This window comes from Carcharodon carcharias (assembly GCF_017639515.1).
Source record: "Carcharodon carcharias isolate sCarCar2 chromosome 27 unlocalized genomic scaffold, sCarCar2.pri SUPER_27_unloc_2, whole genome shotgun sequence".
NCBI lineage: Eukaryota > Metazoa > Chordata > Chondrichthyes > Lamniformes > Lamnidae > Carcharodon > Carcharodon carcharias.
The window spans coordinates 1,346,844-1,359,608 of NW_024470635.1; the positions used below are offsets into that span (position 1 = coordinate 1,346,844).

The 12,765-nt window shown below is 46.8% G+C and overlaps 1 protein-coding gene across 1 annotated transcript; it reads left to right on the forward strand.

Moving 5' to 3' along the window:
* On the forward strand, positions 1-6,113 carry LOC121273869 (zinc finger protein 3-like). Its single transcript, XM_041181024.1, has 2 exons — positions 1-64; positions 5,333-6,113. Exon 2 carries the CDS (start codon positions 5,441-5,443, stop codon positions 5,981-5,983), a length of 543 nt encoding a protein of 180 aa, XP_041036958.1. The 5' UTR covers positions 1-64; positions 5,333-5,440; the 3' UTR covers positions 5,984-6,113.
* Positions 6,114-12,765: the final 6,652 nt, after the last annotated feature.

The window sequence follows — 12,765 nt, forward strand, 5'->3', positions numbered from 1 at the left end:
GTCTGTACCTGAAGCTGTTCGAAAAGGCTGAGAAATGAAGAACACGAGCGAGTAAATAGAGCCGGTGAGTGGGGAGGAATGGAGGCGGCAGAATGGGCGGGGAGGCTTCATGAACATCCAATGAAGGGCCGAAACTGCAAAATGAAGGGACCAGTCCCGCGGTTGCACCGAATGGGACGACGACAAAAACTGTGGCCCGTGTCTCTGCTCGGAGACAGGCCCGGGGTAACGGCCATCTTTATGGGGTGGGGTGGGGTGGGGGGGGGGGGTGGATGGAAATTATCAGCAGGGCGCATGCGCGGTCATCTGCTCCAGGTAGCAGGAGGAGAGAATGTTGTAAAAACAACAAAAAAACTGCGGATGCTGGAAATCCAAAACAAAAACAGAATTACCTGGAAAAACTCAGCAGGTCTGGCAGCATCGGCGGAGAAGAAAAGAGTTGACGTTTCGAGTCCTCATGACCCTTCGACAGAACTTGAGTTTGAGTCCAAGAAAGAGTTGAAATATAAGCTGGTTTAAGGTGTGTGTGTGGGGGGCGGAGAGATAGAGAGACAGAGAGGTGGAGGAGGGGGCGGTGTGGTTGTAGGGACAAACAAGCAGTGATAGAAGCAGATCATCAAAAGATGTCAATGACAATAGAACAATAAAACACAGGTGTTAAAGTTAAAGTTGGTGATATTATCTAAACGAATGTGCTAATTAAGAATGGATGGTAGGGCATTCAAGGTATAGCTCTAGTGGGGTTTTTTTTTTATAATGGAAATAGGTGGGAAAAGGAAAATCTTTATAATTTATTGGAAAAAAAGGGAAGGGGGAAACAGAAAGGGGGTGGGGATGGGGGAGGGAGCTCACGACCTAAAGTTGTTGAATTCAATATTCAGTCCGGAAGGCTGTAAAGTCCCTAGTCGGAAGATGAGGTGTTGTTCCTCCAGTTTGCGTTGGGCTTCACTGGAACAATGCAGCAAGCCAAGGACAGACATGTGGGCAAGAGAGCAGGGTGGAGTGTTAAAATGGCAAGCGACAGGGAGGTTTGGGTCATTCTTGCAGACAGACCGCAGGTGTTCTGCAAAGCGGTCGCCCAGTTTACGTTTGGTCTCTCCAATGTAGAGGAGACCACATTGGGAGCAACGAATGCAGTAGACTAAGTTGGGGGAAATGCAAGTGAAATGCTGCTTCACTTGAAAGGAGTGTTTGGGTCCTTGGACGGTGAGGAGAGAGGAAGTGAAGGGGCAGGTGTTGAATCTTTTGCGTGGGCATGGGGTGGTGCCACAGGAGGGGGTTGAGGAGTAGGGGGTGATGGAGGAGTGGACCAGGGTGTCCCGGAGGGAGCGATCCCTACGGAATGCCGATAAGGGGGTGAATGGAAGATGTGTTTGGTGGTGGCATCATGCTGGAGTTGGCGGAAATGGCGGAGGATGATCCTTTGAATGCGGAGGCTGGTGGGGTGATAAGTGAGGACAAGGGGGACCCTATCATGTTTCTGGGAGGGTGGGGAAGGCGTGAGGGCGGATGCGCGGGAGATGGGCCGGACACGGTTGAGGGCCCTGTCAACGACCGTGGGTGGAAAACCTCGGTTAAGGAAGAAGGAGGACATGTCAGAGGAACTGTTTTTGAATGTAGCATCATCGGAACAGATGCGACGGAGGCGAAGGAACTGAGAGAATGGGATGGAGTCCTTACAGGAAGCGGGGTGTGAGGAGCTGTAGTCGAGATAGCTGTGGGAGTCGGTGGGTTTGTAATGGATATTGGTGGACAGTCTATCACCAGAGCTTGAGACAGTCAAGGAAGAGAAGGGAAGTATCAGAGATGGACCACGTGAAAATGATGGAGGGGTGGAGATTGGAAGCAAAATTAATAAATTTTTCCAAGTCCCGACGAGAGCATGAAGCGGCACTGAAGTAATCATCGATGTACCGGAGAAAGAGTTGTGGAAGGGGGCCGGAATAGGACTGCAACAAGGAATGTTCCACATACCCCATAAAGAGACAGGCATAGCTGGGGCCCATGCGGGTACCCATAGCCACACCTTTTATTTGGAGGAAGTGAGAGGAGTTGAAGGAGAAATTGTTCAGCGTGAGAACAAGTTCAGCCAGACGGAGGAGAGTAGTGGTGGATGGGGATTGTTCGGGCCTCTGTTCGAGGAAGAAGCTAAGGGCCCTCAGACCATCCTGGTGGGGGATGGAGGTGTAGAGGGATTGGACGTCCATGGTGAAGAGGAAGCGGTTGGGGCCAGGGAACTGGAAATTGTTGATGTGACGTTAGGTGTCAGAGGAATCGCGGATGTAGGTGGGAAGGGACTGGACAAGGGGAGAGAGAAGGGAGTCAGGATAACGAGAAATGAGTTCTGTGGGGCAGGAGCAAGCTGAGACGATCGGTCTACCGGGGCAGTTCTGTTTGTGGATTTTGGGTAGGAGATAGAAGCGGGCCGTCCGAGGTTGGGCAACTATCAGGTTGGAAGCTGTGGGAGGGAGATCCCCAGAGGAGATGAGGTCAGTGACAGTCCTGGAAACAATGGCTTGATGTTCAGTGGTGGGGTCATGGTCCAGGGAGAGGTAGGAGGAAGTGTCTGCGAGTTGACGCTCAGCCTCCGCGAGGTAGAGGTCAGTGCGCCAGACAACAACAGCACCACCCTTGTCAGCGGGTTTGATGACAATGTCAGGGTTGGACCTGAGAGAATGGAGTGCAGTAAGTTCAGAGAGAGACAGGTTAGAATGGGTGAGAGGAGCAGAGAAATTGAGACGACTAATGTCGCGCCAACAGTTCTCAATGAAAAGATCGAGAGAAGGTAAGAATCCAGAGGGAGGGGTCCAGGTGGAGGGAGAATATTGGAGATGGGTAAAAGGATCCGTTGAACTGGGAGAGGACTCCTGCCCAAAGAAGTGAGCCCGGAGACGAAGACGGCAGAAGAAGAGTTCAGTATCATGCCGAGCCCGAAATTCATTGAGGTGAGGGCATAAGGGTATGAAACTAAGTCCTTTGCTGAGCACTGAACGTTCAGCATCGGAGAGGGGAAGGTCAGGGGGTATAGTGAATACACAGCTGGGGTTGGGATTGGTAGAAAGGGTGGGGATGGAGGGACAGGCAGGGGTGGAGGGTCCTAGATGGGTGTTGGTGTCGATGAGTTGTTGGAGCTTGCATTCCTTAGCAGTTGAGAGAAAGAGAAAAAGTTTCTTGTTGAGGCGTCGGATGAGCCGAAGGATAAAATGAAACTGGGGGCACGCGCAGCTTTGAAAAAGGGTACGGCGGTGCTGCTGGAGGGAGAGGTCGAGTGTGTTCATATGGCGGCGCATGGCACTGAGTGTGGATTTCAGAATGTGACGGGAACAGCAGTCCGAGAAACGTTTTATGTCCCGGAGATACCTGTAATCCTGGGTGGGTTCGAAACATGAGGGGTAGAATTTCAGTTGAAATCCACGTGGGGTAAGTCAGAGACAGAGACAGTCACTGAGAAAGGAGATATGGCTGTGAAAGCGGGTTTTAGTAAACACCTTGTCAAACACTAGGAGGGAAATGGAAAGCAAGGAAGGTGAGCAAGACAATAGAGAGATACGGAAATCTTGTCGCAGAGAGGAATAGACCTTCTTCAAAGAGGTAGGCATTTCTTGAAGAGCAGTGGCAGTCAATTAAACACAGAGATAAAAACAAAAAACAAAAAAACTGCGGATGCTGGAAATCCAAAACAAAAACAGAATTACCTGGAAAAACTCAGCAGGTCTGGCAGCATCGGCGGAGAAGAAAAGAGTTGACGTTTCGAGTCCTCATGACCCTTCGACAGAACTTGAGTTTGAGTCCAAGAAAGAGTTGCAATATAAGCTGGTTTAAGGTGTGTGTGTGGGGGGCGGAGAGATAGAGAGACAGAGAGGTGGAGGGGGGGGTGCGGTGTGGTTGTAGGGACAAACAAGCAGTGATAGAAGCAGATCATCAAAAGATGTCAACGACAATAGAACAATAGAACACATAGGTGTTAAAGTTAAAGTTGATGATATTATCTAAACGAATGTGCTAATTAAGAATGGATGGTAGGGCACTCAAGGTATAGCTCTAGTGGGGTTTTTTTTATATATAATGGAAATAGGTGGGAAAAGGAAAATCTTTATAATTTATTGGAAAAAAAAAGGGAAGGGGGAAACAGAAAGGGGGTGGGGATGGGGGAGGGAGCTCACGACCTAAAGTTGTTGAATTCAATATTCAGTCCGGAAGGCTGTAAAGTCCCTAGTCGGAAGATGAGGTGTTGTTCCTCCAGTTTGTGTTGGGCTTCACTGGAACAATGCAGCAAGCCAAGGACAGAATGTTGTGCCTTTCTATCCTGGACTGACAGGGATGGATTTTGGAAACTCCTTTTATAGGGGGTTAGAAGGGGAGAATTTGCACACAGCAAACTCAAACCAAGAGGAATGTTTGCCTCTTCTCAATTTCCATCCTGAACTGATAGTAATGGATTTTGTAAATTTCTCTTATGAGTTCCTAGGAGTGGAAGATTGACAAACGGGAAACTCAAACCAAAATCACATCAAGATCTGACAGAGTCAGAAATTCACAGCAATCTCTCTTCCTGCCCCCGGGCAAGGATGACAATGCATGTGCCCTATTGCATGTTTCCCCCAATAAAGATGTCAGCTTCTTGGTTTCATCTCAAAAATAGCCTGAAAGGAATACTTTATTGGAAGTTACAAAGTAAAGCAAACTGATTTTCAGAATATTAAACTTCAGCCCAGTTACAAGGATTATTAACATCAGCAGAAACAGACCCAAACTGTCAGAAAGAACATGGTTCAGTCCTGGATGTGATTAATACAGCAGAATCCCACCCCTGCTGTCACTTGTGAACTCGCTTGTTTCTCAGCAGTTGGACTATCAATTAAATCCCTTCTCATACACGGAGAAGGTGAATGGCCTCTCCCCAGTGTGAACTCTCTGGTCTGTGTCTTGGAGATGATGGTTTTCCCATATACCAGCTGCTTTTGCCCTTCCAGGTGGTGAGGCGTGTGGGTTTGGCAGAATCTGTCAACATTCTTATTGAGTTGCAGTTGGATGAAGTCCATCTTGTTTTCCTCCATTGCTCTCTCCCCTTCTCTCATGTTCTCTCTCTCTATCTCCTCTCACAGATCACAGAGTCTTGTATAGGCCCAGACCGAGTGGCAGGTTCCCTTCCCTGAAGGACATTAGTGAACCAGTTGGGTTTTTACGACAATCCAGCAGTTTTCAAGGTCACTTTTTCCTACTGCCGGCCTCACAAATTCCCAAATTCATTCAGCTCAATTTCACAACCTGTCATTGTGTTTTTGTGGGTTCTCTCTCATTCCCTTTTTTCTATTTTAAATCAATTTTACAGGGTATCAGAAGGGGAGGATTTGCAGTCAGGAAACTCAAACCAAACATCAGATAAGACCGGACAGATGCATTCTATTCATTTGGATCAGAATATCATTGGATTTTGAACATGGAAGTAAAAGGCACCGTTCACAGTGTGGAGAAACCGTACACGTGTTCTGTGTGTGGACGAGGCTTCTGTCAATCATCTGGCCTGTCTAAACATAAGCGCAGTCACACTGGAGAGAAGCTGTGGAAATGTGGGGACTGTGGGAAGGGATTCAATTACCCGTCTGACCTGGAAACTCATCGGCGCAGTCACACAGGGGAGAGGCCGTTCACCTGCTTGCAGTGTGGGAAGGGATTCACTCAGTCATCTGACCTGCTGAAACATCAGCGAGTTCACACTGGAGAGAGACCATTTACCTGCTCCGAGTGTGGGAACAGATTCACTGAGTCATCCACCCTGTTGAAACACCAGCGAGTTCACACTGGGGAGAGACCATTCACCTGCTTGGAGTGTGGGAAGGAATTCACTACATCTTCCCATCTGTTGAGACACCAGCGAGTTCACACTGGGGAGAGACCGTTTGCCTGCTGCGAGTGTGAGAAGCGATTCACTCGGTCATCTGCCCTGCTGAGACACCAGCGAGTTCACAAACAACTACAGTGAATGGATTTTGCTGTTAATCACATCCAGGACTGAACCATGTTCATTGGGGTCTGTTTCTACTGATGTTAATAAATTCCAGTCCAGTTATAAGTGTTAATATTCTGGCCAAAAATCAAATACCTAGCTTTGTGTTAAACACCGTGTGTCGAGTCTTTTTAATATCTCTAACACCAGTTAGTTCCTTTTGAAGGGCTCTCCCTCTCCCCTGTCTCCTCCACCCTCACCTCTAACAACAAGTGTGAAAAACTCATGGAGCTTCTTTGTCACTTAGATTGAGACAATCCGATCAGCTGCCTCTGCTGCTTCCCTCCCTCCCACCAGCCCACCAGGACAAGCTGTCTCTAAAGTTCCCCCTTGTCCGAGCCCTGAACCCACATCTTTCCCCATTTTCCCTTCCATCTCCCCTCATGCCCTCTCAGTGCTCATCTTGTCCATGAGACCCACCTTCTGCTGTACTGACCCCACTCTCACTGAACTACTGACCACCCAACTTCCCCTCATTCACTAATATTGTTAACGGTTCTTTCTCTAAGGTACTGTCCCTCTCTGCTCCAAATCTCCAATCATCACCCCTTCCTCAAAAAAACAAACGTTTGAACCCACTGTTCTTTGCAAACTACTGCCCCATCTCCAAAATCCCTTTCCTCTCTACACTATTGGAAGATGCTGTCACTTCCCATATACTGGGATTCTCAGTGTGAACAGGAAGGGATGTGTTTGGAGACAGGATGTCCCAGTTCCCCACCCTGGGATTCTCAGTGTGAACAGGGTGGGATGTGTTTGGAGACAGGATGTCCCAGTTCTCCACCCTGGGATTCTCAGTGTGTACAGGGTGGGATGTGTTTGGAGACAGGATGTCCCAGTTCCCCACCCTGGGATTCTCAGTGTGAACAGGGTGGGATGTGTTTGGAGACAGGATGTCCCAGTTCTCCACCTTGGGATTCTCAGTGTGAACAGGGTGGGATGTGTTTGGAGACAGGATGTCCCAGTTCTCCACCCTGGGATTCTCAGTGTGAACAGGGTGAGATGTGTTTGGAGACAGGATGTCTCAGTTCCCCACCCTGGGACTCTCAGTGTGAACAGGGTGGGATGTGTTTGGAGACAGGATGTCTCAGTTCTCCACCCTGGGATTCTCAGTGTGAACAGGGTGGGATGTGTTTGGAGACAGGATGTCCCAGTTCTCCACCCTGGGATTCTCAGTGTGAACAGGGTGGGATGTGTTTGGAGACAGGATGACCCAGTTTTCCACCTTTAAAGGGACAGGGAGAAGACCAGCTGGGCTGAATGATGCTGCTTTATGACATCACTGCAGTGCCTAGTAACCATTCTCCCTGAGTCCTGCTCATTATGGGCTGGCTTTAGCTCAGTGCTGTTACAGGGAGGGAAACAAGAGGAGGATTTGAGCTGTGTGGAGCTCAGGATTAATGGGGAGAGATACAGGATCAATTTCTACCTTACTGAGTGAGAAATGTTATTGTCCCGGCCACTCCCTGTCCCTCAGTATCTATCCGGGGGACAGGCTGATGGATTTACTCTGTATCTAATCCGTGCTGTGTTTGACTGGAGAGTGTTTGATTCTGACAATGATTGTTCACCTCAATGATGATGAGATAAACCCATCAGCTTCTCCCCTGGACACAGATCCTGAAAGACAAGGAGTGTCTGTAATATTTTGGACCATGTACTTGACCCAGTTTTGAACTCCTTGCTCACATCTCCCCTCATCCTGCTTTATTCTATTGAAAAGACCCCCAGTTTCTCCTCAATGGAAACAGTTGAATGAAGTTAGAAACTTAAGCAGGAGTTTCACAGCAGACAGGTCACCATGAGAAAACATTTCATTCCACAGTCAGTTGTTATCATCTGGAATACACTGTCTGAAAGTTTGGTGGGAGCAGGTTCAACAGTAACTTTCAAAAGGGAATTGGAGAAATGCTTGAAGGAAAACATTGACAGGACCATGGGGAAACAGCAGGGGAGTGGACTATTCAGGTAGCTCCTCCAAAGAGCTGACAAAGGCACGATGGGCCGAGTGGCCTCATTTTGTGCTGTATCTTCTTATCCATGGTATCGTCTCTGTGAATCTCTCCTTCACCCTCTCCATGGCCCTGACATCATTCCTGTTATAGATATGAGAATTTGACTCAATATTCTAAATGCTGCTTAACCATTGATTTACAAATTAATTTTATATAGAAAATTGGAGTAACAGGTTCAAACAGCATTTTAAACTTGTCCTTCACATTTAAAGATTTGTGTATCTGAACCCCTTGTAACATGGCTAAAAGGCATTGAGATAAATGCCTGATAAAATGTGTATTATGTGATAGAGAAGTTTAGTCTGAGTGAGAAACTCAAACAGGCTCTTCACTGCAGACAGGTCACCACGGCAACACTGATAAGACATTCCATTGTACAGAATCAGCTCATTGGAAACTCGAATCTGATCGGGTAGAAAATTGGAGTAACAGGTTCAAACAGCATTTTAAACTTGTCCTTCACATTTAAAGATCTGTGTATCTGAACCCCTTGTAACATGGCTAAAAGGCATTGAGATAAATGCCTGATAAAATGTGTATTATGTGATAGAGAAGTTTAGTCTGAGTGAGAAACTCAAACAGGCTCTTCACTGCAGACAGTTCTGTCGAAGGGTCATGAGGACTCAAAACGTCAACTCTTTTCTTCTCCGCCGATGCTGCCAGACTTGCTGAGTTTTTCCAGGTAATTCTGTTTTTGTGTTGGGGAAAGGATAGAGTTTGTCTGTTATTAAACACATTATAATCTGAAACCAGAGTGAGGAATAGAATAGATCAGGTTATAATGTGTGATGTTCATACCTATAATTGTGAAACTATCAGAAATAACAGAATTATCAGTGGGCAGGGGAGTTTAGGGAGAATGAGAAAATTCCTGAAGAAAATTAACTGCTGGGAACCAGGGAATTTGTCCTTGTAAATCACAGATTAGAGAAATTCCAGCTGTCTTTTCCTCACTTCCTGCCAAAACCCAGCAGAGAAGACAAACAAGAGTCAGGGGCCAGAGCTGGATCACTACAGGGTATAAAAGTGAGGGGATATTGATGTAAGGGGGCAGTTGGGACTGGAGACACCGGAGATCAAGCTCAGGGTGCCCGAGGTTCCATCCAGTGGGCTGACCTCGTGTAAGTGACTGTGGACACCCAGGACTTGCATGTTTACTCTGACTGATGGATCAGTGTAAGATACGGTGGAGGACAGAGGATCGGATCAGCTTGTATTTCTTAAAATGTATTAAAGTTGTTGATACTGGATTCTCAAACTTGTTGATTATTAAGATGATGCATTAGTTAGAATCTTCCATGTCTTTACAGCTCTGTTCCTCTGCCCCTTCAAAACCTTTTCCATTTACAGCATATTTCAACTTTTATAACTTACTATATCCCTTTTATTTGATATCTAGATGTCCCATTAGAATTATAATCTATTACAGCACAGAAGGAGGTGATTCAGCCCGACATGTCTCTCCTGGCTCTCTGCAAGAATAATTCACTTTGTACCAATCTCCCACCTTTCCCCCGTAGCCCTGAAACCTTTTCCTCTTCAGATATTGATGCAATTCTCTTTGGAAAGTCTCGATTAGATCAGCTTCTGTAACAGTCTCAGGCAGCGCATTCCAGATGCAAACCACTCAGTGTGTAAAGAAAACAATTGCAAAGTGACGTCACCCCACTTACTGGGTTTTGGCTGGAAGGTGGGATTTTTGCAATCTCTGACTCCAGTGCTTCTGATGTTTCTCCAGCTGCAGCCTCCAGCAGGAGAGTTTAAATTTGAAAGACTGAAATCGTTTCAGAGGTGAGTATTTCTGACCATTCATCCATAACTTTGAGCTTTCAGTGCTCCGCTCGGTTATCCATGTGAGATTCCGTGGCTCTCGGGCTCTTTTACTCTGGATCTGAATCCATGTCCATCCATTGCTCTGTTTCTCCTCTGCCCTCTCTGATCTCCTCTCTGTTAGGGTCTTACTTCCTCTGCCCCTGTAATTGGCGTATTACAGCCTGATTTGATATTTACTGTTATTTTCACTGACCATCTCTGAATGAGGTTTCCACCATTGCCCATCCCCTGACCATGTGCTGCTGGCTTCCCAGTTTCATCTTCCCACAGTATATTTCATAGCCAGGTATTGTTTTTCCTGTGCTATAGTCCATTTCACTTCCATTTCTCTTGACCATCAAATTCCGCATCATTTTTATTCCCCGTAATTCATTCTGCAGGCACTGAAATATTAACTCTGTTTCTCTCTCCACAGAAGCTGCCTGACCTGCTGAGTATGTCCAGCATTTGCTCTTTTTATTTCAGATTTCCAGCAGCTGCTGTATTTTGCTATTGTTTTATTGTAGGTGTTGCGCACAGAACCGAGTCTAGAAACATAGACGGACCAATTAAGAGTGGGTTTGTATCAGGGTGGGTGTCAGTTACAGAAGGTGGTCCCTGGCCTCCAGTGTAGGTCCTTTCTTATCGAGGCACAGAATCATTGAATAATTACAATACAGACAGAGGCCATTTAGCTCATCATGTCCATGCTGGCTCTCTGCAAGAGCAAATTAGTTAGTCCCACTCCCCTAGCCTTTTACTAACAAGACCAGCAAATATTGTTCATCCTCAGTTGCCTGTGAAGAAGATGATGTTTGACCTTCTTGAACCGCTGCAGTCCCTGAGGTGAAGATGCTCCCACAATGCTGTTAGGTTAAGGAGTTACAGGTTATTCACCCAGTAATGATGATGGAACAGTGATATACGTCCAAATCAACAACAGCAATTTGTATTTATGTAGTGCCTTTGTGTAATAGAACGTTTCAAGGTGATTCACAGGAATGTTATCAAGAAACGTTTGATGCTGAGCCACATAAGGAGATATTAGAGCAGGTGACCAAAAGTTTGGTTAGAGAGGAAGGTTTTAAGGATTATCTTAAAGTAGAAAAGCAAGGTGGGAGAGGCAGAGAGCTTTAGAGAGGAAATTCCACAACTTATGGCCATGGCAGCTGAAGGCGCGGCCACCAAAGGTGGAACAGTTAAAACCGGGAATGCTCAGGAGGTTGGAATAAGAGGAGCACAGATATCTCGGAGGGTTGTGAGGCTGGAGGAGATTACAGAGATAGGGATTTGTAAAGATGGATGAAATATTTAACATTTTGGTGCTTCTTAACCCTTTGCAGGCCAGTGAGCACAGGGGTGATGGACGAGTAAGCACAGGGGCGGCAGAGTTTTGGATGATGTCAAGGTTACAGGGAGGTTGAATGTGGGAGGCTGGCCAGGAGTGCGTTAGGATAGTTAAGTCTAGAGGTAACCATAAGACATAGGAGCAGAAATTAGGCCAATCAGCCCATCGAGTCTGCTCCGCCATTCAATCATGGCTGATAAGTTTTTCAACCCCATTCTCCCGCTTTCTCCCCGTAACCTTTGATCCCCCTACCAATCAAGAACCTATCTATCTCGGTCTTAAATACACCCAATGACCTGGCCTCCACAGCCTTCTGTGGCAATGAATTCCATAGATTCACCAGTCTCTGGCTAAAGAAGTTTCTCCTCATCTTTGTTCTAAAAGGTCTTTCCTTTACTCTGAGGCTGTGCCCTCGGGTCTTAGTCTCTCCTACTAATGAAAACATCTTCCCACGTCCACTCTATCCAACAACCACAACCATCTTCCTTTGTGCTAGGTATGACTCCACCCAGCGGAGAGTTTTCCCCTGATTCCCATTGACTCCGGTCTTGCTAGGGTTCCCTGATGCCACACTCGGTCAAATGCTACCTTGGTATCAATGACAGTCACTCTCATGTCACCTCTAGAGTTCAGTTCCTTTGTCCATGTTTGATTCAAGGCTGTAATGAGGTCAGGAGCTGAGTGGCCCTGGCGGAACCCAAACTGGGCATCAGTGAGCAGGTTATTGCTAAGTAAGTGCCGCTTGACAGAAGTGTTGATGACCCCTTCCATCACTTTATTTATGATCCAGAGTAGACTGATGGGGTGGCAATTGGTCAGGTTGGATTTGTCCTGCTTGTTGTGTACAGGACATTTTTCCACATAGCCAAGTAGATACCAGTGTTATAGCTGTACTGGAACAGCTTGGCTACGGGTGCGGCAAGTTCTGGAGCACAAGTCTTCAATACTATTGCTAGAATATTGTCAGGACCCAAAGCCTTTCCAGTATCCAGTGCCTTCAGCCATTTCTTAATATCATGTGGAGCAAATTGAATTGGCTGAAGACTGGCATCAATGATGCTGGGGACCTCCGGAGTTAGAGAGGTTTAGGGAGGAAATTCTGGAGCTTGGGGCCTTCGAAACTGACAAAATGGCTACCATAAGACAGAGGAGCAGAAATTAGGCCATTCGGCCCATCGAGTCTGCTCCGCCATTCAATCATGGCTGATAAGTTTTTCAACCCCATTCTCCCGCTTTCTCCCCATAACCTTTGATCTCCTTACCAATCAAGAACCTATCTGTTTCGGTCTTAAATACACTCAATGACCTGGCCTCCACAGCCTTTTGTGGCAATGAATTCCATAGGCCTCCCCGCCTCCTCAAAACTATCTGTCCCTCCACCTATCTTTGTATCATCTGCAAACTTAGTCAGGATGCCCTCAGTTCCTTCATCTAGATCATTAATGTATAAAGTGAAAAGTTGTGGTCCCAACACTGACCCCTGCGGAACTCCACTAGTCACCGGCCATCATCCTGAGAAGGACCCCCTTATCCCCATTCTCTGCCTCCTGCTAGACGGCCAATCTTCTATCCATACTAGTACC